The 23,455-nt window shown below is 46.7% G+C and overlaps 1 protein-coding gene across 6 annotated transcripts in view; it reads right to left on the reverse strand.

Annotated features, from left to right (window-relative positions):
• Positions 1-23,455, reverse strand: part of ccdc175 (coiled-coil domain containing 175) — a 138,415-nt gene that overhangs the window by 5,841 nt on the left and 109,119 nt on the right. For 5 of the 6 annotated variants that reach the window (XM_086003297.1, XM_086003296.1, XM_086003295.1 and 2 more), the window contains 3 exons: positions 20,529-20,667; positions 18,265-18,344; positions 9,175-9,327 (listed from right to left, as the gene is read on the reverse strand). In XM_086003297.1, the coding sequence (XP_085859423.1) occupies positions 9,175-9,327; positions 18,265-18,344; positions 20,529-20,667 (372 nt within the window). The remainder of the gene's footprint in view (positions 1-9,174; positions 9,328-18,264; positions 18,345-20,528; positions 20,668-23,455) is intronic. The other variant, XM_086003294.1, reaches the window with a different exon arrangement.

Here is a 23,455-nt window from a genome sequence, read left to right on the forward strand (position 1 = left end):
TCCTACCAAATTGCACTATCTCACATTTATATTGAAATTCATTTGCCAATTACATACCCATTCTGCAAGTTTATTAATGTCTCCTTGTATTTTGTCACAGTCATCTTCAGTATTAACTATACCGTATTGCTATCAGGAAATAATATAACCTTTACAAAGTACAAAACAATGGTTGGGTGTCATAATAGTACAGGTACTGGGTACCTGTATACTGAGATGTTCACCTGTTATACTGGCAGCTTTGTGTCACACTTATCCTCGTGACAAAATAGTTTACATAGACATTCAAGTATGCATAGGCAGACCTGCTGTCCAGCATATTTTATTAGGAGAACATGCGTTCTCTCCTCAAAGCAGAAACATTCAAGCATAAATTTAGAAGTTCCCAGGCTGTCCATTGGTCTCCTTGACAACTTTTAAAGTTACATTGCAGCTGTAACATTTGCATACTGAATTATCATTGGCCTGCAGGCATCTGTAAGGACTGCTATTGTTTTGGAGGACCCAGGGTCCTGACTCCATATTGTGCACACGGTGCTGTACTGATTTAATGAAGCATCAGGTCTGTAAGCTTTCTCAAAGAGTTTAAACTAATACTCCGTTGTCCTGCAATTTATTATCTTTGTACAAAGTGTGCAAAACAAGACATAGGCCCCGGTTTTCGGCTTGTGTGGGAAATGGTCGGGTTTCTGACACAAAAAAATGTCAGCCAGCTCCACGCAATTTTCCCTCAAGTGGCCAATTAATTCCCAGCATGTGGGTAGCTTTGCTAATTGTCCATTTCTAGTCAGAAAGCCCCACAGTATGATGTCATCATTCGTGGTACTTTCAAGGTCCATAGCAAGCACTGCATCCTCTGAAGGCTTTCAAACGAACCATACAGGATGGCAGAGGAGCCTGCAGCAGCTGTGGCCAGTGCCAGACCCCGAGCTGCCTCCAAATTCGACAAAGCTTCACTGCAGGCATTATTGGATGGGGTTAGGGCCCACAGGGAGGTCCTCTTCCCTAGGTCAGGCAGAAAGAGGCCTCCCACTGAGACCAAGGCTGCATGGATGCAGGTGTCAGCAGATGCCAACTTGCTGGGAGTCACCAGAAGAACCTTGGCATTACATCTCTAACTCCTTTCTTTGCTCCCCCACAGTACCATCCAGAGCCCCCGTCCTCACTGTGGAGGAGGAAGAGGCTGTGCAGCCAGACTCCTCAGCGGAAGCTCCAACCTCTGAGGGCGCAGCGTCAGTAGAAGTAAGTGCACCCAGCACCAGCGCAGACACTCACACCTCGGGGGGGACCTTCGGGACACAGAGTAGTGTTGTCACCTGGTGTTTCACAGCTCACAAGTGAGCCTCAGCAGATTCTGGAGACAGGGACAGCAGTGGAGAGTCCTCGTCGGAGGGCGCAGGACTCTGCCAGCTCAGCTCAGTTGCGCTGCATGTCGACCCTCTGTCTCTGGGTCCATCCGCAAGAGAAGAGGTGATGTGTAGTGTATGTGCCTTTAAGAGCCCCAGGTGTACTGTAATGCCGGTAATGGCCACTCGGGCTATATAAGCCTGTATATTGTGTTGTATCAGTTAGTTCCCCTCCAGACTTTGTTTAGTAAACACCTATGAAACCAACTCCTGTCTTCAGTGTCTCTATCAACACACAGACACAACAGTGGCGACGAGGATGGGATTCGAACCCACTTAATGAACTGCGACAAACAGGAGTAATTTGGAAATGGAGCGAAGACTGTAAACGTGCCTTCCATAAATGCAAAGACTTAATCACGTCCAAAGAAGTTTTGGCTCATTACAACCCATCACTGCCAATCAGACTGGCGTGCGATGCATCCCCTTACGGCGTAGGAGCAGTATTATCGCATAAATTCCCTGATGGTTCAGAACGGCCGATAGCTTTTGCGTCACGCTCATTGAACTCAGCTGAGCGTAACTATGCCCGAATCGACAGGGAAGCATTCAGCCTGGTATGGGGAGTGAAGAAATTCAACCATTACCTACACAGACAAAAATTTACCTCGTTGACTGACCATCAACCCCTCATCTCCATATTCAACCCTAAAAAGGGTGTTCCCATTATGACAGTGCAAAGGCTACAGAGGTGGTCCCTTTTTCTAGGGGCACACCAATACAACATAGAATACAAAGGATCAAAACAGCATAGGAATGCTGACGGGTTATCGCGCCTACCGTTGCCAATGGTAGAAGAAGCACCTACCGTAGACCCAGTGGAGATTTTCCACTCTACCATAGTCGAATGTCTACCAGTAACAAATTCTGCCATTGAAAGGGAAACTAGAAATGACCCGACTCTCTCACGAGTCTACGATTTAACAGTGAAGGGATGGCCAGCACATGGCGAACCACTGTTGCCAGCATTCTCGCAAAGAAGAGAACAGCTGTCAGTGTGCCGAGGAACCTTGATGTGTGGATCCAGAGTGGTGATTCCACCCAAACTCCAGGATAAAGTTCTAAAGGAGCTTCACGAGGGGCATCTGGGTGGAGTGAAAATGAAGAACCTAGCCAGGGCGTTTGTATGGTGGCCAGGTATCGATGGAGACATCGAAGAAATGACCAAGAGCTGCCTAGGATGCCAGAAGGTCCAAAACGCTCCACCCCAAGCCCCTCTACATCCATGGGAGTGGCCCTCATCTCCCTGGCAAAGGGTACGCATCGACTTTGCTGGTCCATTTATGGACTCAATGTTCTTAATCGCGGTTGATGCACACTCCAAGTGGCCGGAGGTAATAAAGATGTCCTCCACCACCACGGAAAAAACCATCACAGTATTAAGGACCATATTTGCCAGGAATGGGCTGCCGGAACAGATCTGTTCTGATAATGGACCGCAATTTGTGTCCGAAGAATTCAGGAAGTTCTTAAAAAAACAATGGGGTTAAGCACTACACGTCCGCCCCATACCATCCCGCCACCAATGGATTGGCTGAAAGGTTTGTCCAGACCTTCAAGAAGGCCATAAAGGCCATGGGTAATGAAGACATAAAACTTCAGCACAAGGTGGATAACATCTTGTTCGCATACAGGAATGCAACACATATGGTTACAAACCAAACTCCCGCCATGATGTTCTTCAATAGAAGCCTAAGATGCCGGCTGGATTTGATCAAGCCCAACATCAGAAGGGACGTGGAGAACCGGCAATTTCAAGGCATGAATGAAAGGCCAACTAGAACCTTCCAGATAGGTCAACAAGTTTTGGCCCGGGACTACCGTACCGAGAAATGGTAGCCTGGAACTATCTGCACATGACTAGGACCGCTGATGTATACCGTGGACATCGGAGAAAGCATAATAAGGCGCCATGCTGACCAAATCATAGAGTCATCCGAAAAGGGACAACCTACACCACAACTCTATACGCCTAACGATGAAGTAGAGATACCCATATCTACCTCCGATCTGGTGATACTGGAACCCGATGAACCCGACACTGGCATTCAAGCCGAATCAGCCTTGCCAAAAGAACCTACTACACCACCAGAAACTACTACACCACCGAGGCGTTATCCGGACCGAGTCAGGAAGCCTCCAGAGAGACTGACTTATAATTAATTAACTGCAGCAATGTGTAGATTATTTTTCTTGTAACATGTAATTAATAATTACTTAAAATATTATGTACTGGTTGGCTAAAAGGGGAGGAATTGTAGTGTATGTGCCTTTAAGAGCCCCATGTGTACTGTAATGCCGGTAATGGCCACTCGGGCTATATAAGCCTGTATATTGTGTTGTATCAGTTAGTTCCCCTCCAGACTTTGTTTAGTAAACACCTGTGAAACCAACTCCTGTCTTCAGTGTCTCTATCAACACACAGACACAACATGATGGATCTCCATGCACAGATGCAGGCGTCTCTGGCAGGTTTTGTCTCCAGGGTCGCTGCGAGTGTGGAGTGAATGGAGGAGTCCATAGCGACCATGAGCAGAGCCTTTGTGGAGTCATTGGCGCATGAACGCATCACCATGGAAAAGTTGGCAACCTCTATGGAGGAGATAACTCGCCAGGGTACGGAAAACATGGTGAGTGCTCATAAGAGAATGGCATCTCTTGAGGAGCGTTGGCCATCTATTGAACAGAGAAACCAGATCTTCATGGAAGTCCTTCTGAGTAGGACTGCCAGTGCAGAAACGGGTCCCCATGGCCCCCTAAAGCGCAGCAAGGTACTCTCAAGCCACTTCCAAGCGCTGGCGCCTTCTGGCCTGTGCAGCTTCAGGTGAGTGAGCAGCAGCCTGGTGCTCCTGGTGCTCATCCTGCTGTTCCTGGTTCTGCTGCCGCCGCCTCTGCTGCTGGAGATCCTCTAATGGCAAGAAGGGAAGGAAAAAAAGGCGTCCCATGCTTCTCGTAGATGCCTCTGCTGAGGAAGCGCTGAGTGAGGGTGGTGAGAGGGGCTTTCCAGGAGATCGCATTGGAGAAGTGTGTGAGGCTCCAACCTTCCACAGCTGTGCCTAAGCCTTGAAGAAGTAGCCTCAAACCTGCAACAAGGTCCTTCAACATACAAGTGCTGTCCCTTTAAATCGCAGCTTCTCCGATTGACCTGCAGCTGCCAGCAAGCAAGCCAACTGTCATTACGCCAGGTCTCATCAGCGGAGTTCCCCGCAGGCGTGTTTCATGTGGGGAAAGCCCCAAAATCGCAACGGCCCCTCAAAATCTACTTAAACAAGGTAATATTGGTGATTTGTGTTCCGACGGCCAGTCCCGCCAGCGGCGGGTGGGACTGAAGCGGGTCGCGGTGAAACGGCGGTCTGAAAGTCGGACGGGGCGGGGAATCAGGCGGGGGGGGGGGGGTCGCGACCCGCTTTATCGGCGATTTTCGGCCCCCGGCCGCCTGAAAAGCCGCCCGACGGCTGGCAGAAAATCGGGGCCATGGTATCAGAACAGGGATTTGAAATGGACATCGTTGGAGCTCCCTTACCTCGAATGAATTGGGGATCTTTGAACTTACATAGAGAATGGTGCAAGTTCAAGCAACACGTGGAATTGATGTTCTCGGGTCCACTGAAAAGCAAAGGGGAGGAAGAAAGATGCAGCTACCTACTCCTGTGGATTAAAGAAAAAGGGAGAGACATTTTCAACACATGGTCTCTCACCGCGGATGAAGCAAAGGTACTGAAAAGTTATTTTGACCGTTTTGAAGCATATGTGATGCCCAAGACAAATACGATATTCGCTAGGTACAAGTTTCAGGAGAAAGTAGAAGGAGCTAGTGAGTCGTTTGAACAGTTCGTGACTGAGTTAAAACTGCTGGTAAAAGACTGTGCATATGCAGATAAAGATGAGATGGTCAGAGACCACATCGTGTTTGGAATACATTCAGCTAAAGTGAGAGAGAAACTTTTGAATGTTGGGTCCGGGCTAACGCTGGACAAAGCTATAGACATAGCTAGATCGCACAAGATAGCCTAAGCACAGTTGAAAACCATAACCGGCGCCACGAGCAGCTTGAGTGAACAGACAGTGCACGCAATTAATAGATACACACCAAAGAACACTGCCCAGAGAGCGTGTTTCAGAACAGAAAGAACAGCGAGAGTTCTAAAAATGGGCGACACAGACATAAAACGCTTCAAAAACTGTGGATATTGTGGAAACAACTGGCATGGAGAAAAGGAGTACTGCCCTGCCAAAGGAAGGCAATGTACTACATGTGGTAAACGGAACCACTTTACTAAGCAGTACACACAGTGAGTGACAGCCAAATACCAGATAGAGAGCCAAATGCAGAAGAACTGTTTATTGATTCCGTGTCACAGAAAAAACAGATTTCAGAGACTGAGCAAGCTTTTGCCGATATTGAGATAGGAAAACAGGGCAAAGAGCTTAAGTTTAAACTAGACACTGGATCTCAGGTTAATGTAATTCCTCTGAGTGAGTATCACAGCTTGAAGGATGAGTGTGAGCTACAGCCCACCTCACGCAGACTGACCGGCTATGGGGGTGAGCAGCTCATTGTAAAAGGCACATGCGTGATGAAATGCAAGTACAAAGAAAGCGACATGATGTTGGACTTTTACATTATTGACACTCGAGCACCTCCAGTGCTAGGTCTAAAGACATGTTTAGACATGGACCTCATCAAGCTAGTACTATCACTGACGGCACCAGTTGATAAGCAGACAGTCATGGAGGAGTTTGCTGATGTTTTCAAAGGAATTGGACTATTCCCAGGTGAATGCACTAGTCACCTTGACCCAGCAGCAACCCCTGTGGTTTGCCCACCGAGAAGGATACCCCTTGCTCTACGTAGTCGCCTGAAGGAGGAGCTGCAGAGCATGGAGAATACAGAAATCATCGTCCGGGAAACAGAACCGACAGAGTGGGTCAACGCGTTAGTAGCGGTTGAGAAACCACGTACAGGCAAGCTCAGAGTCTGTCTCGACCCCAGAGATTTGAACAAGGCTATCAAACGCCCTCACTACCCTCTACCAAGACTAGATGACATCACACCCAAGCTAGTGGGAGCACGTTACTTCAGTGTAATGGACGCACGATCAGAATACTGGAATATCAAGCTCGTGGAAAAGTCATCTAAGCTAACAACGTTCAACACACCATTTGGACGCTACTGATTTCTGCGTTTACCATTTGGTCTTATCTCAGCTCAGGATGAATTCCAGCAGAAGTTCGACGAAACCTATGAAGGCCTCGACGGAGTAGTCGCAATCGTAGCCGACATCCTCATCTATGGCAGGAATAGAGAGGAACATGACAGGAACCTCCGTGCGATGCTACAAAGATCACGGGAGAAAGGTATCCGGCTCAACCCCAAGAAAAGCATAATCGGATCCACCGAGATCAGTTATTTCGGGCATCGCCTCTCAACTGATGGCATTAAGCCGGATCCAGAGAAAATCTCCGCCATCAAGAAGATGGAGCTGCCGAAGAACTGCGCAGAGCTAGAGACAGTACTAGGCATGGTTAACTAATTAGCCAAGTTTGCCCCGAGCCTCTCCGAAATCAACGCACCCATGCGTCAGTTGCTCAAACAATCCAATGAGTTCCTGTGGGACAAAAAGCATGACACAGCATTTCAGAAAATGAAAGACCTAATCACCAGAGAACCAGGACCAGTTCTTGCCTACTTCGACCCCAACAAAGAGCTCAGACTACAAGTGGACGCATCAAAGTACGGACTAGGCGCAGTATTACTGCAAGAAGGAAAGCCCATCGGCTACGCTTCCAGATCTCTCACAGACAGTGAAATCAACTATGTTCAAATCGAGAAAGAGCTATATGCAATTCTGTTTGGATGTAAGCGTTTCCACCAATACGTCTATGGCCGACAAGTCATTGTGGAATCCGACCACAAGCCCCTCAAGTCAATCATGAGGAAACCACTAGCCGCAGCCCCACCAAGGCTACAGAGAATGATCCTTCAGCTACAGAAGTACGACTTCACAATCATTCACCGTCCAGGCAAAGACATTCCTGTCGCAGACACGCCCTCCAGAAAGTCTCTTAGCTACCAGGACAGCAGCCTCAGTGAAGGCATGGATGTGCAGGTGCACATGGTGTACAACAGCTTACCTGTGAGTGACTCAAAACTGAAGGAGATCCGAGCAGGAACAGAGAAAGATGCACAACTCACACTGCTGAGCAAAGTCATACACGAAGGATGGCCTGAGGAAAGGAGGAAATGCCCTCAGAGCATATCTGAATTCTGGAACCACAGAGACGAACTGTCACAAATCAACGGAATCGTCTTCAAAGGGGAGAAAATCATCATTCCTACCAGTCTCAAAGAGATGTTGACAAAAATTCATGCTGGACATATGGGCATGGAAAAATGCAAACAAAGAGCACGTGACATTATGTTTTGGCCCGGAATGTGCAAACACATTGAGGACATTGTCGGAAAATGTTCCATTTGTCTAGAACGCCGCCCATCAAATGTCAAAGAGCCCATGATACCTCACCGTATCCCAGACAGGCCCTGGCAGGTCGTCAGCTGCAAGCAAGTGCATGCAAAATGTGTACAGAGACAGCAACACCAAAAGAGATACTATGACAGGTCAGCTAGACTACTGCCGCCGCTGCACAATGGAGAATCCGTCAGAATCCAGGAGCATGACTACTGGAAGCCAGCAGTCGTCATCCAGCCAGCTGACACTGAGCGATCGTATCACGTCCGCACCCCAGAAGGACAGGTGTACCGCCGCAATCGCAGGCACCTCCTGAACACCAAGGAACAACACCGTCATTCCGACGAGAGGATCAGTTCAACAGAGTGTGATGAACAGAGCAATACACAAAACACATCATACTTACCTGAACCTAAACCTGAACCTGATTTGTTGACCGATTCAGGAGCATGCTCAATTCCATACCACACAAGGTCGGGACGAGAGGTCAAGCCTAGAGTTATCCTTGACTTGTGAACTGCTAAAGGGTGTAGGCAGATCGCTGCCCTAAAAAAAAACTGTACATCGTTATTGAAACGTTGAGATGTTTTCAGTGCTAGTTAAATGTTGAGTTTACTTATATGTTGATGCTACTGAGAACATTATGTAGAAGAAAGGTTCAAAAGTAATGCATAACATTTTACTTTTAAAAGAAAGGGGATGTAACATTTGCATACTGAATTATCATTGGTCCGCAGGCATCTGTAAGGACTGCTATTGTTTTGGAGGACCCAGGGTCCTGACTCCATTTTGTGCACACGGTGCTGTACTGATTGAGAAAGCTTACAGACCTGATGCTTCATTAAAAGAGTTTAAACTGTAATACTCCGTTGTCCTGCAATTTATTATCTCTGTACAAAGTCTGCAAAACAAGACAGTAGCAACTGTTAAGGTCAAGCTGTATTATGACTACAGTACTTCAATTTTTAGATAATTGACCTAGGTCCTGACTTACACTGCTAATTTTGCACTGGTGTGGATCTCAAATCATTTTGCACCAATGCAAGAGTGATAGTATAATGACAGGATTAAATTCTCTTATCTTTCAACTGGTTTGTAACGCATAAATATTGGGACAACTATCCAGTGACATCAGTAAATATAAATACTGAGATGTTGCTGATTAAATGTTGTTAGATGTTTATACTGCTGTAGAAGTGTTTAAGATGGACATCTACCACAATACTGTATTTGCAGACTCTTGGTTTTCCAAGCACAGAGAAGACAAAATACACAAACAAAAATAGCTCTTTACTCACCAGTTTCAGTTTGCAGTTTTCTATCGTAACATGTTCAAGTCTTCTACCTGCCTCATATATATCTACTTCAATCAATTTCATTTGCTCAGCAGTATTTTTAAGTTGGTGGAAGAGGCTATTCCGTGTTGCAGACAACATAGATTTTAGATTTGGCTGGTGAAAGAGATTAATACAATCTGATAATGTATATTTATTTAATATATCTATTCTGACATCTGTATACTTGATGCTTTTCAATCACTCAAAAAATCACTTCGCAAAACGTAATGGCCCAGAAGTTGCTGGAAGTGCGAATTGATAATGACGTGCGATGACGAAGTCTGGGACCTTCTGAGCGTCGTGTCCAATGGTCTATTTCCATAACCAATTATATTTAAGGATCAAGAAAGAAACCAGGTTAGAACTTCCGTGGGGGTTTTCCCAATTGCACATAACTTCAGTGGATTTTTGGCAGAAAGCCTGGAAAAACAGCAGAAAATGTCACCTGCCAAAGTTATAGCAGGAGATCGGGAGTAATCCCATGGAAATTCTACTTCCTGCTATTTATACTAAATATAGCATTTATGTTAAATATTAAAATAAAATGATGGACAAATTATGGAATGTGTCAAATCTGTACATTCACAAATACAATTATACATGCTTTGAAACATTTGAATTGTCACTTGTTAGCAATTTTTCCATTAAGCTGCGTGGCCGCGCAGCAGTCTGGAGGTCATGTGCAGGCCGCTCAGCGGCTTTGAAATGGAAAAGCCCTGCAAGCGCGGAATTCTGAATGGGCCGTGCACCCAAAAAAGAATTCGCGGGAACATTGCTTGTTAGTCCTTAATTTTCCCTTCCAAATAAATAGGTTTTATTTCAAAGAACTTTGAGCAGGTTCTATAACAGAAGAGAATTTCAGTGGTTAAAAAAAGAGCTGATACACCGCTACTGACCAAGCTGGCCGAGTCCTGAAGGACATAGCTGCCAGACTGGGCTTCCGGCAGCTGGTGAGAGAACCAACATGAGGGAAAAACCTACTTGACCTCGTCCTCACCAGTCTACCTGCTGCAGATGCATCTGTTCACGACAGTATTGGTAGGAGTGACCACTGCACAATCCTTGGGGAGACAAAGTCCTGTCTTCACACTGAGGACACCCTTCATCATGTTGTGTGGCATTACCATCATGCTAAACAGGATAGATTCAGAACAGATCTAGCAGCTCAAAACTGGGCATCCATGAGGTGCTGTGGGCCATCAACAGCAGCAGAATTGTATTCCACCACAATCTGTAACCTCATGGCCCAGCATATCCCTCACTCTACCATAGCCATCAAGCCAGGCAATCAACTCTGGTTCAATGAGTGTAGAATAGCATGACAAGAGCAGCGCCAGGAGTACCTGAAAATGAGGTGCCAATGTGGTGAAGCTACAACACAGGACTACATGCATGCTAAACAGTGGAAGCAGCATGCTATAGGCAGAGCTAAGTGATCGCACAACCAACGGATCAGATCAAAGCTCTGCAGTCCTGCCACATCCAGTCGTGAATGGCGATGGACAATTAAACAACTAATGGGAGGAGGAGGCTCCATGAACAGCTCCATCCTCAACGATAGCGGAGCTCAGTATGCGAGTGCAAAAGACAAGGTTGATGTGTTCACAACCATCTTCAGCCAGAAGTGCCGAGTGGATGATCCATCTCAGCCTCCTCCTGAGATCCCCACCAACACAGGTGCCAGTCTTGAACCAATTCAATTTATTCCCCGTGGTATCAAGAAATGGCAGAGAGCACTGGATACGGCAAAGGCTATGGGCCCCAAAAACATCCCGGCTATCGTGCTGAAGACTTGTGCTCCAGAACTAGCCATGCCTCTAGTCAAGCTGTTCCAGTACAGCTATAACACTGGCATCTACCTGACAATGTGGAAAATTGCCCAGGTATGCCCTGTCCACAAAAAGTAGGACAAATCAAATCTGGCCAATTACCGCCCCCCTCAGTCTACTCATCAGCAAAATGATGGAAGGTGTCGTCAACAGTGCTATCAAGCCGTACTTATTCACTAATAATCTGCTGACCGATGCTCAGTTTGGGTTCCGCCACTCGGCTCCAAACCTCATTACAGGCTTGATCCAAGCATGGACAAAAGAGCTGAATTCCCGAGGTGAGGTAAGAGTGCCTGCCTTTGATATCAAGGCAGCATTTGACCGTGTGTGGCATCAAGAAGCCCTAGTCAATGTTGACCGAGTGTGGCACCAAGGAGCCCAAGTCAATGGGGATCAGGGGGAAAACTCTACACTAGTTGTAGTCATAACTAGCACAAAGGAAGATGGCTGTGGTTGTTGGAGCCAATCATCTCAGCCCCAGGACATCAGTGCAGGAGATCCCCAGGGCAGTGTCCTAGGCCTAACCATTTTCAGCTGCTTCATTAATGACCTTCCTGTTAAATCTGTGAATTTTGATGTATGGTGTCCTTCAATAAATCGACAGAGACTGCAGAGGAACAATCAACAGGTGTTTACTGGATGAGGGTTACTCTAAAACTAAAAGTACAGATCCCTACTCAGGGTTTATATACAGGTGTGGTCACTGCCGGTACTACAGTATACAGGAGCTGTAAAAAGTAGTTCTCCCCTTAAAGGTACATACACTACAATTCCTCCCCTTTTAGATTAACAGTACCATAACATTCATTTAACAGTTAACACTTTTAACATGCAACATTAACTGAAAATAGTCCATTTATAAATTCAGTCTTTGGGGCGGCTTCCTGATCCTTTCTGGATAGCGCCTTTCCTGAGTGTCTTGCTCTTGGTGTGGAGGCGATTCTGCCCCCCTGTCGTCAGTTGGTTCATCAGCTTCCGATGCTACTGTTTCTGGGGTAGATGCTACCTGTATGTCGGGTTCATCACCAGGTATGCGAGACGTGGGGTTGACTCGTTCCTGTGACGCTAGGATCTGGTCGACATGGCGTCTCACAATGTTCTCCCCAACATCCACTGTGTACATTAGTGGCCCCTGCCGTGTGCATATCGTTCCTGGTTGCCATTTCTCTGTTCGGTAGTCGCGGGCCAAGACTGGTTGCCCTACATTGAAGCTCCTTGTCAGCTTCTCATTGATGTGCTGGAATTGCTTATTCTCAACATTTCTTCGTACATTTGGTCGATCGCGCTGTGTCCACAGCCTGTGTCAGATCTAGGCCCGTTTTCTCTAGCAGTCTCTGCCGGATGTAATTAGAGCTAAGGCCTGCGATAAAGGCATCCCGAATAAGCTCGTCTGTGTATACCGTGGCTTTCACGTCTTTGCATTTGCAGTCTTTGCCAAGCACTTTTAGGGTGACTAGAAAGGCCTCTAGCGACTCTCTGAGTCGCTGTGTGCAGGTAGCAAGCAGATGCCTGGCGTACACCTCATTGGTAGGCCGCTGATAGTGGGCCTTTAGAATGTTGCAGGCATCCAGGTAGGTGGCGGCGTCTTGGATGAGTGGAAAAACTCGGTGGCTTACCCGATTCTGCAGGATCCCGAGTTTCACATCTCCGGTGGCTCTAGAGGCTGTGACGGCTTCGGAGTTGGCCATAAAAAATTCCAAGCACTGGAACCAGTGTCCAAACCCTGGAACCAGTGTCCAAACCGTGCCGATGCATCCGAAGCATGCGGGTCCAAATCCAAGCGTTCCGGTTTCAAAAGTTGATCCATCGTTGAAAGTTTGCTAATAAAATTGATGCGCCTCAATAACTTCAAGGCTCAAAGTTAACTGGATAAAACTAGGCTTTTATTAGCAAAGAAAGATGCCTGTGTCTTCACCTAGCATTCTGCTGTTCTGCTGCAAGACAAGCCTGGGCTTGTCTTAAGTAGGGCCAGGTATGGGCGGAGCCGACACACCCAATGGGGAGAAAGGGGGCGGTGCACTATATACAATACAAGGTAAAAACACAGGAGCAGGCAATACAATATATGTAGTTAAATACAGAGTCTGATGAATGACATATTTCATCACACCCTAGCAAGGCTTTTCATTTTCACCCCTCCCAGATGGCCTTTGTGAAGCGCATTGAGCACTCTCTCCCTTAACTTGGGTGGAATTACCACTCGGGATCCACACATCAAGGTCCCCTGGCATACTGACAGCTGTTCTCTTCTGGATGAGAATGCTGGCAACAGTGAGTCGCCATGTGTTGGCCATCCCTTCACCGTCAAATCATATACCCGAGACAGTGTCGGGTCATTTCGGGTCTCCTTCTCTATATCCGCGTTAGTTACTGGCAAGCGTTCAATTACAGTCGAATAAAATATTTCGACAGGGTCCACTGCTGGTGCTTCCTCCGCAGTAGGCAGTGGCAGGCGTGATAGCCCATCAGCGTTTCCATGCTGTTTCGTGCCCTTATAGTCTATTTCATATTGGTTCGCCCCTAGAAAAAGGGACCATCTTTGTAGCCGTTGCGCAGTCATCACCGGAACGCCCTTCTTTGGATTAAAGATGGAGACAAGTGGTTGGTGGTCAGTCAGCAAGGTGAACTTCTGCCCGTGCAGATAGTGGTTGAACTTTTTCACTCCCCACACTAGGCTGAGGGCCTCCCTGTCAATCTGGGCGTAGTTACGCTCGGCTGAGGTTAGTGACCGAGACGCAAAGGCTACTGGCCTCTCCAAGCCGTCCGGGAATTTGTACGACAGCACCGCACCAATACCATAGGGTGATGCATCACACACCAACCGAATTGGTAGTGCTGGGTTGAAATGAGCCAACACCTCTTTTGATGTGATCAATTCTTTGCACTTCTGGAAAGCTCGTTTACATTCGTCATTCCACTTCCATGGTACCCCCGTTTGCAGTAGGGTGTTCAGTGGGTGTAGTACTGTAGACAAATTCAGCAAGAACTTATGGTAGTAGTTCACCAGCCCGAGGAACGACCTCAGTTGTGACACATTTTCCGGTGCTGGAGCCTTGACTACTGCCTCAATCTTTTCAGGTGACTTATGTAACCCCTCTTCATCAATAACGTGGCCACAATACGAGATCTGCTTCTGGAAAAACTTGCATTTGTGGTGATTAGCTCGGAGCCCATATTCCTTCAATCTAGTGAGCACCTGCTCCAGGTTGGCGAGGTGATCACTGTCATTTTTGCCCGTGACCAGGATGTCGTCCAAATAACACTGGGTCCCTGGAATCCCTTGCAGGACTTGATCCATTGCCCTTTGTCAAATAGCCGGAGCTGATGCTACCCTGAACACCAGCCGGTTGTATTGGTAGAGACCTTTGTGAGTGTTGATCGTGAGGTACTGTTTCGAGGCTTCTTCTACCTCCATTTGCAGGTACGCCTGGGCCAGATCAAACTTAGTGAAGCGTTTTCCTCCAGATAACGAGGCGAAAATATCTTCAATCCGTGGAAGCGGATATTATACCGTGTGAAGGACTGGGTTCACTGTCACCTTAAAGTCCCCACAGATGCGAACCTTCTTTGGTTCCCCAGGCGTATTACTCAACGACCTCTTCATTACAGGAACGATGGGTGTAGCCCACTCGCTCCCGTCCACTTTGGACAGTACTCCAGAACGTTCCAACCCTTCCAGCTCTGCTTCGACGGCTGGGCGGATCGCATAAGGCACCGGTCTGGCCTTAAAAAACTTTGGGCTTGCATTTTCCTCTATTTTGATCGTCACTGTTATGCCTTTTAGTGTTCCGAGTCCCTCCTGGAACACTTCTTGTGCGTCAGTTAGCATTTTTGACAGTCGTCCAGGTGTGACGTCGTCATCCTTTTTGGCATCTACCGTCAGTGCTTGTATGGAATGCCAATCTAACTGTATCTTCCGGATCCATTCACGTCCTAGTAGTGGTGGTCCTCCATTTTGATTACATTATGTAGTTTCAGACAACCCAGCTCCTTGCTTCCGGAGTCTGTATCACTTTTCTGTTCGTCTGAACTACTCTCCGTCACCTTATGTACCTTTTTGTACTTCTCCTGTGGAGATTTCTTGCTGCTGGTTTTCTTTCCCGACCTGCAGACTCTTGCTATGTGTCCTACTTTTCCACACTGTCTGCACACTTGGTCCTTGAACCAACAATCCTTATGGTCGTGTGTTGTTCTGCCGCAGCGATAACACTTCACTGCTCCATATGACATTTCATTTGTGCCATATTCTTGCGGTCTCCGTTGTATCTCTGCAGCGCCCCGTGCGGCTGCTTCGTGTGATACTGCCATGATGAAAGCCTTGTCCAGCGTAAGATCCTTTTCTGATAGAAGCCGTTTCTGGGTTCCTTCACTTTGAAGCCCACACACAAACTTGTCCCTTAAAGTATCTGCTAGTCCCGTTCCAAACTGGCAGTGTTTCGATAGCTTGCGCAGTTCCGTTAAATACTCAGCATTACTTTCGTCTTTATGCTGGTTCCTTTTGTGAAACTTAAATCTTTCTGCTATCAGCAGTGGTGTGGGGTTTAAGTAGTCCTGTAGGATTGCCACTATGCTTTCAAAATCCTTTTCCACTGGCTTCTCTGGGGTTACTAGGTTTCGCAGTAAGCCGTACGTTTTTGCACCCATGGAATTCAACAATACCAGTGCTTTCCTGGCATCTGGCACTTCATTCGCCTTGCAGTACACTTCTATGTGTTCTATATATGTCGCCCAATCTTTGACTTCATTGTCGAACGCTGTGACACTGCCACTCTTCGGCATCCCTGGGTGTGGTTAGACTGGCTAAAAATGGCGTCTCCCGCGCTCTCCCTTCTTCTCCACTGTGGCTCAAAATGGCGTCTCCCGCGCTCTCCCTTCTTCTCCGCTGCGGCTCAAAAATGGCATCTCCCGCGCTCTCCCTTCTTCTCCGCTGCGGCTCAAATGGCGTCTCCTGCGCTTCCTTTCTCCCCCCCCCCCGCGGACGCTGCTCAGCCCTTGAACACCGGCCGCGCTCTGCGCGCCTCTCTCGTTGACGCCGCTCGGTCCTGAACCCCGGCTGCGCCCTGTGCACTTTACCCTCTCTCTTTTTTTTTTCCATCGAAGCTGCTCGGTCTTCAACCCCAGCTGCGCCCTGTGCGCTTTACCCTCTCTCATTGACGCCGCTCGGTCTTCAACCCCGGCTGCGCCCTGTGCGCCTTACCCTCTCTCTTACCCCGTCGACGCTGCTCAGCCTTTTTCTGTGCCGTCGGTCGGCTCTAGCCGCCGCCGTCCGGGGAGGGTCTGTGCCGTACCTGCTGCCAGCCCGCTGCACTGGATCGTCGCGACTGGAGAACCAAGCCCAGCTCTCCACAGCCTCCTCTGCGATGCTCAAGTCCTCTCTGGATGGTCGCCGCCCGCACTGGTGGAATCGGCCTTCTTCTGCAGAGTTGCAGGTAGGTTCGAATCGACTCGTCGCCAATGTTAAATCTGTGAATTTTGATGTATGGTGTCCTTCAATAAATCGACAAAGACTGCAGAGGAACAATCAACAGGTGTTTACTGGATGAGGGTTACTCTAAAACTAAAAGTACAGATCCCTACTCAGCGTTTATATACAGGTGTGGTCACTGCCGGTACTACAGTATACAGGAGCTGTAAAAAGTAGTTCTCCCCTTAAAGGTACATACACTACACTTCCCTCCATCATGATGTCAGAAGTGATGATTGCAGTGTTCAGTTCCATTCACAATTCCTCAGATAATAAAGCAGTCCGTCCCCGCATGCTGCAAGACCTGGACAACATGCAGGCTTGGGCTGATAAGTGGCAAGTAACATTCATGCCACACAAGTGCCAGGCAATGACTATCTCCAACAAAAGAGAGTCTAACCACCATCCCTTGGCATTACCATCGCCGAATCCTCTACCATCAATATCCTGGGGGGTCACCATTGATCAGAATCTTAACTGGACCGGCCACATAAATGCTGTGGCTACAAGAGCAGGTCAGAGGCTAGGTATTCTGCAGTGACTGCCTCACCTCCTGACCCTAAAGCCACCTACAAGGCACAAGTCAGGAGTGTGATGGAATACTCTCCACTTGCCTGGATGAGTGCAGCTCCAACAACACTCAAGAAGCTCGACACCATCCAGGACAAAGCAGCCCGCTTGATCGGCACCCCATCCACCACCTTAAACTCCCTCCACCACTGGTACAAAGTGGCTGCAGTGTGTACCATCTACAATATGCACTGCAGCAACTCGCCAAGGCTTCTTCGACAGCACTTCCCAAACCCGTGACCTTTACCACCTAGGGCAGCAGGCGCATGGGATCACCAACACCGCCAAGCCACATATCATCGTGATTTGGAAATATATCACCATTCCTTCTTTGTCGCTGGGTCAAAATCCTGGAACTCCCTACCTAAAAGCACTGTGGGAGGACTTTCACCACACGGACCGCAGCGTTTCAAGCACTTCTCAAGGGCAGTTAAGGATGGGCAATAAATGCTGGCCTTGCCAGCAATGCCCACATCCTGTCAATGAATGAATAAATTTAAAAAAAATTACAAAAATATGTCTGCCTATATGGGCAGGTATATTAAAATGATATGCAAATGCCATTTTCCCCTCACTGGCATCATAGCAAAACTGGATGACGGGGATGCCTGCTTGTTCTTGGCATCCAGCTTTCCTTTATGTGGTGCATATATTCCTGTTGCAGAAAACTTAGCAATCTCTAATGCCTGTTTATATGGGTGGGCAGAACGCAAGCTTTGCCTTCAATGTGAATGACTGTTTTTACAGCATAACATATTCTAATTTGAATCATGTGATGTTGGTAAATATATAAAAAATTATAACTACTTCACACAAAGACACATCTTGTTTAATATGAACTTCTTTAATGCACTATAGTAAGGGTAAGAGATTTTTTAGGGACAACACCATCATCAATAAAGATGAAAGGAAAAGGTAAGGGAAGTCTATGCAGATGATGTGATGCAAATTCAAGTGATAAGACACAGTATGGCCAAGCAGTTAGTTTACTTTAGGTTGATTAATTCCCAGACTACTGTACCGTTCTGGGCAAAAGAATCTTAATTTAGATGTTTATATAAGCAAGTAGGCATGTAACTAATATTACAATAACTTGGTGAAAGGCTTAAATTAATTGAAAGTCTTCAATGCCACTCATTATGTTCTTACATTCTTATCCAGTATTTACAGTTCTAATTTGAATGTTACCTTAGACGAACAAAACACTCCAGTTTTTATCTTTAACTGACCGAGGGTGTCATCAAGGTCATATTTCTCTTTTTTCTTGTCTGCAAAAAGATGGAAAAAAATCACCTATTTAGCGGTAATATTTAAAGATTGGAGTCAAAACTTCATTTCATTTTGAATAATGGAGAGGCACACAAACTTAATTTATGCTCTAACTTGGCATGATCAGGAACGTTATTTTGCACATCATACTTTCCCTGCACAGTATGGGTACAATACAGATTGTTAGTATACAGGGGATATGCTGGTGATGAATTAATTCTCTAATGATGTCTTGTTCTATTGGTAGATATTTATAGCAGATTCTCTGGACACTTCTCATGCTTCCCTTCCAAGTCTAATAATAATAAGTTATCAAAATAACTTTTTAAATTTAATTTAGCTATTGACTCCCTTGGGAGGTTATTAGAATTTCCTTAAAAAGAGATGGCTGGGTTCTTGTTCAGTACAGTGAAAAATCAAAGGGGGGTAGGGAAAAAAAATATTTTTTTAAACAGGAAGGGGAAATTATTATGCATAGATTTATTTTGTGGGTATGTGAAGAGCTCTACTGCTCACAAAGTTTTGGATCCTACAGATTATACTCTTAAGAAAACTGTGTTAACATTATAACAACAAAGTTAGATTAACTATCTCGTAGGTCTTCTTCAATTATCAATTGATATGCATCCTCCACGCACTATAGGAGCTATTCCTAGCTTGATTAGTTTTGGCAAAATAATGGCCTGGAGTACTCGCTCAGTTGTGCTGGTTTTTTCTGTGCGATTCACCTGAAACGGCGAAACCAGTGTAAAAGATCGCGGAATTTTAAGCGCCAATTATGTTCAGCGCAAATCAAGTTTCCGCGATCTTTTGCGCTAATTTAAAAAATATCGTTCTAGCACCACAAAACTGGCTGCGCCCCCTAGATTGAATTAATCACCATTGCAAATTTCTGCTAATTGTGTCTGTTTGTGGGCCTTTGAGGAGGTTCTAAGCTTTTTCTAGGCACAAGGACACTAATTGGCACATTTTAGAAGCTTCTGAATATAATTTTTTTTTAATTTACTAAGAAACTGACTACTGTAACCCCATTATAACAACAAATGGTTCTGTTTTAAAAAAAAAAGTAATTTTCAGTTATTTAAAATCAGGTTACTCACAGGTGGTGGACTAGACTCTGATTAAAAATGCTTATTTTTTGTGATAAACTTATTTTCAGCTGTATTAATCAAACTGCACCAAGTTACCACTTTAAAATATATCAAGGAATATTTTTGGAAGCAAAATTAAAAAAAAAAATTACATTCTAAAATGCTAGCCGATTGCGCTGGTTCATGACAGAACCTATGTTCGTTGATATGCAAATAAGATTGACCAGAAACTCGAGAAAAAACACTTCAAAATAGCGCAATTTTGGGCGCAATTTGTGCCTGGATCATCGATTGCGCTCAAAGCAGAAATACTACCCCCATGTTTTTAACACGCATATAAAAATGACTTATGATATTGTAGATAGGCATAGTCTCTTACTCCCATATCCTATAAAGATCCAGACCTAGAAGCTAGTGACTGGGGACCTGTGCAAATGTGCAAGCATAGATACAGAAAGCTCTTTTGTTCTTCAATAGAGAGCAATGGGGAAACCAGCAGTGCAAGGTGGCTCTGTCAGCCCCAATTTACACCATGCCACTGTGGAAACCTAGAGAAATGTATTTATTTTATCTCTCCAGAACGTGTTTATAAATCTATCTGCTAGTTTAACCTTTTAACATTATCAGTACTATTTTTTCTATCATGCTGCTGGCTCAGTTGGTGCATTGAGCAGCAGTTTCTAATGGAAACTCTCGATTTACCAGCACCCAAACAACCGGAAATCTCGGTTAACCGGCAAAATTCAGGAGTAGGTTCAGTTAAGTTTTTCTTCATATTAGTGGCCGTTTCTTGATTCTTGGCTGTGTAATCGGGGATTCCTGCACTTGTTACTAAGCAACAGGGGCACTTGGTCTGTGGCTGGGCTTCTTGCACTTGTTGCTAAGCAACAGGGAAGCCTGGATTTGTTACTGTGTACGGAGCTCTAGTACCTTTAACTATAACTCTCTGTAATCCGGACTTTTTGATAAACCGGCACCACGCCGGTCCCGTCAGAGCCGGATAAAAAAGTTTCCTTGTAACATCAAATTTCTGCACTTTTCGTTTTCCTTTATATATCTTAATGCAAAATTCAAATGCTGTTATTACAATACCTTCAAGTTCTTTCTGTAGTTCAGCACAACCTGCTGTCTCTTCAGCAAGCTTGGATTCTAGACCCTGTTGGATGGACACTTTTGCCTGTAGTTCCTCTTTCACCTGCATTAAGCTTTCCTTCATATCTTTAATTTCATTCTTTTGAAGAGAGAAATAGAAGATACAAGGAATACTTATTATACTTGTGCTTTAATACACTTGTGAGTTCACTAACAAGTTAGGGGGAATATATTTCATTTCAACTGCAAATAACACCTGATATTTTACAATAAATTATCTACTGAATTATTAAAACCAGTTGGATTCAAATGTTCAGCACTGCCCATTTACAATGGATATAAATTAGGTCCAATCCACTGATACTTTCAGTTTCTAAATGTATATAGCTCCCTACTTGCCAATGCTGATTTTCTTAAGGGGAATACAATTCTATGGTTAAACACTTATCATTTGATATGTTCCAGGTGATTATTCTATAATTCTTCTTTCTATTTGTTTAGATCAATTTGAAGAATCATAGGGGGAGAAATTCGGTATCGCCCCATTTGGGGCGCAATTATCGGCTGGCGCAAAGATTAGCGCCTGACAGCAAACTTGGCTTTTATCGCCCCTGGAGCTGATTGGAATGCTAAATCAGACGCTACACAACTCTCTTAAGGTGCTAAGGCTGAGGAGCGAGGCGCTACCTCAAAGGGCGGGCGCAGCGCATGTGCTGTCAGTTAGCGATTGAACACAGACACACTGGTCCGGTCAGTTCTTAAAGGGGAGGGTCGATCTTGCTCTGCAGCCACACCCTGCTCAGTGGAGCCTTGAATCTCGGCCTGGGCAGACCTGTGGCTAAATCTAGCAGCCAGACACTATGGAAAGGACCAGGGAACGAGCACAGCACTTCTGCGAGCGAGCTTTGGAGGCTCTGGTTCGCGGGGTGGAGCGCAGAAGATCCATTCTGTACCCAGAAAGTGGCAGGAGGCCTTTGCCAAGCGAGTACAGGAAAGTGTGGAGGGAGGTGGCTCAGAGAGTGTCCTCAAGCAGCATGGTGCCGAGGACCCATGTGCAATGTAGGAAAAAGTTCAACGACCTCACTCGGGTCGTCAGGGTGAGTGCCTTTCATCCCTCCATCTCCACCTCACTTTATGGCCAGAGGGTCTTGAAAGCCCCAATGCCCAACAGTCATCCAACACCTATGGCACTTTCATGAAACACACACGCACATTCCACACTTTGCATACAGTAAGGGCTATTCAACCATGGGAGGCATTTCAGGCAAGATCATGGCTGCATACAGTAAGGGCTATTCAACCATGGGAGGCATTTCAGGCAAGATCATGGCTGCATACAGTAAGGGCTATTCAACCATGGGAAGCATTTCAGACAAGATCATGGCTGCATACAGTAAGGGCTATTCAACCATGGGAGGCATTTCAGGCAAGATCATGGCTGCATATTTACTCAGACACTGTCCTTTTTCTTGCAGGCCAAGCTGTCTCATAATAGGAGACAGCAGCAACGGACCGGTGGAGGGTAGCCTCACCTTCAAGCCCTCAGCGATCTTGAGCAGCGTGTCCACAGGATTGTGACAAGCTGCGTGATTGGTCCCGTCGCCACTGGAGACGCCGACCCCGTTCTGGACAGCAATGGTAAGGTCATCACCTTTTTGTCCTCTCTCCTTCCACTTGTTCCTCACAACAGCAGCCTTTGACACTTTCAATCCAAATCACTAAATCGCTGCACTCATGCCTCCCTTGCTGGCACCCTGTCCTCACGTTAAAGCCACTCTTGTACCTCCCTGCTTTCAGATGGTGATTCACCAGGTGAGGAGACGGGCCCTCAAGCTGCCAGTGAGAGTGAAGCTGAAGGTGAGGAGGAAGAGGAAGCCGGATCATCAGCGCCACCCTCTACCGAGGCAGCCCATGCCCATACTGGGGACACGCCTTCCCTGGAGGGGAGCAAGGGGGAATGGTCTGATAAGGGTGAAGCTCCAGGACCCAGCGGGCTGCAGCAACGCGAGGGGGGTAGGGAAGCTCGGGGGCCTTCTCCCCGGACGGAGAGTATGGCCTCGAGTCCTGTTGCACTGGACGCAGACGAGGAGCGGGTCCTCGCCGAAATGAGCGCCCAGGCGGTGCAAAGGCACACTGAGCTCATGGCTGCAGTGGCAAGGATGCCCGAATCCATTGAATCACTAGCAAGGCGTGTGGAGCACTTTGCTGTAGCACAGGCAGCTGCCACGCAAATGCTAAGTGCTGCAATGCAGTCAGTGGCTGGTCTCAAGCAGACGCAGATTGAGGCCACGCGAGCACTGACTGCTGCCACCCTCGCTGGATCGGGCAGATTTCCCCAGGGCTCTCACCGCACCGCAGCAGGCCAGCAATCTGTGCTCCATCAGATTGCTCCGGATGCTGAAGTGCTGCCCCGTGAGAGTGCCAGTGTGTCGGTCGAGCAGGGAGTTGCTGTCCTCTCTCAAGATGACAGCATTCCTGCTGCCACCACTGGCACTTCTCCACTGCAGTTGCCACCACCTGTAGGACAGACTGCTGCCGCCCATGCAGAGGTGGAGCAGTCAGCAGCCAGGCCCTCCAGGCCCAGAGCTGGTCCAGGCCGTCCCTCAAGGGCATCTGCAGTCTCAGTTTCTGACACTCAGCAGCCTTCCCCCAGCCTTGCTCCAGCCACTGGGGTCCCATTACGGAGGAGCTGCAGGGTGGGAAGGGGGCAATTTCACAAGGGAAGCAGATCACCCTCGAAGGGCAAAAAGTAGGAGGTGTGGCAAAATGTCTTTCATTGTTTTATTGAAGGCTGAGGTTCGTGGTCAAATTTTTGTTACTGTTTTGGACATTGTCTCCAGGTTGTGAGAGCCAGTTATGTGAATGACTGTTTTTTTTTGTGTTTCATTCTATTACTTTGTCATGCGGAAATGAGACACAGTTTGTGA

The sequence above is a fragment of the Somniosus microcephalus genome, chromosome 12 (assembly GCF_052327205.1).
Source record: "Somniosus microcephalus isolate GS21.2 chromosome 12, FLI_Smic_1.0, whole genome shotgun sequence".
In the NCBI taxonomy this organism is placed as follows: domain Eukaryota; kingdom Metazoa; phylum Chordata; class Chondrichthyes; order Squaliformes; family Somniosidae; genus Somniosus; species Somniosus microcephalus.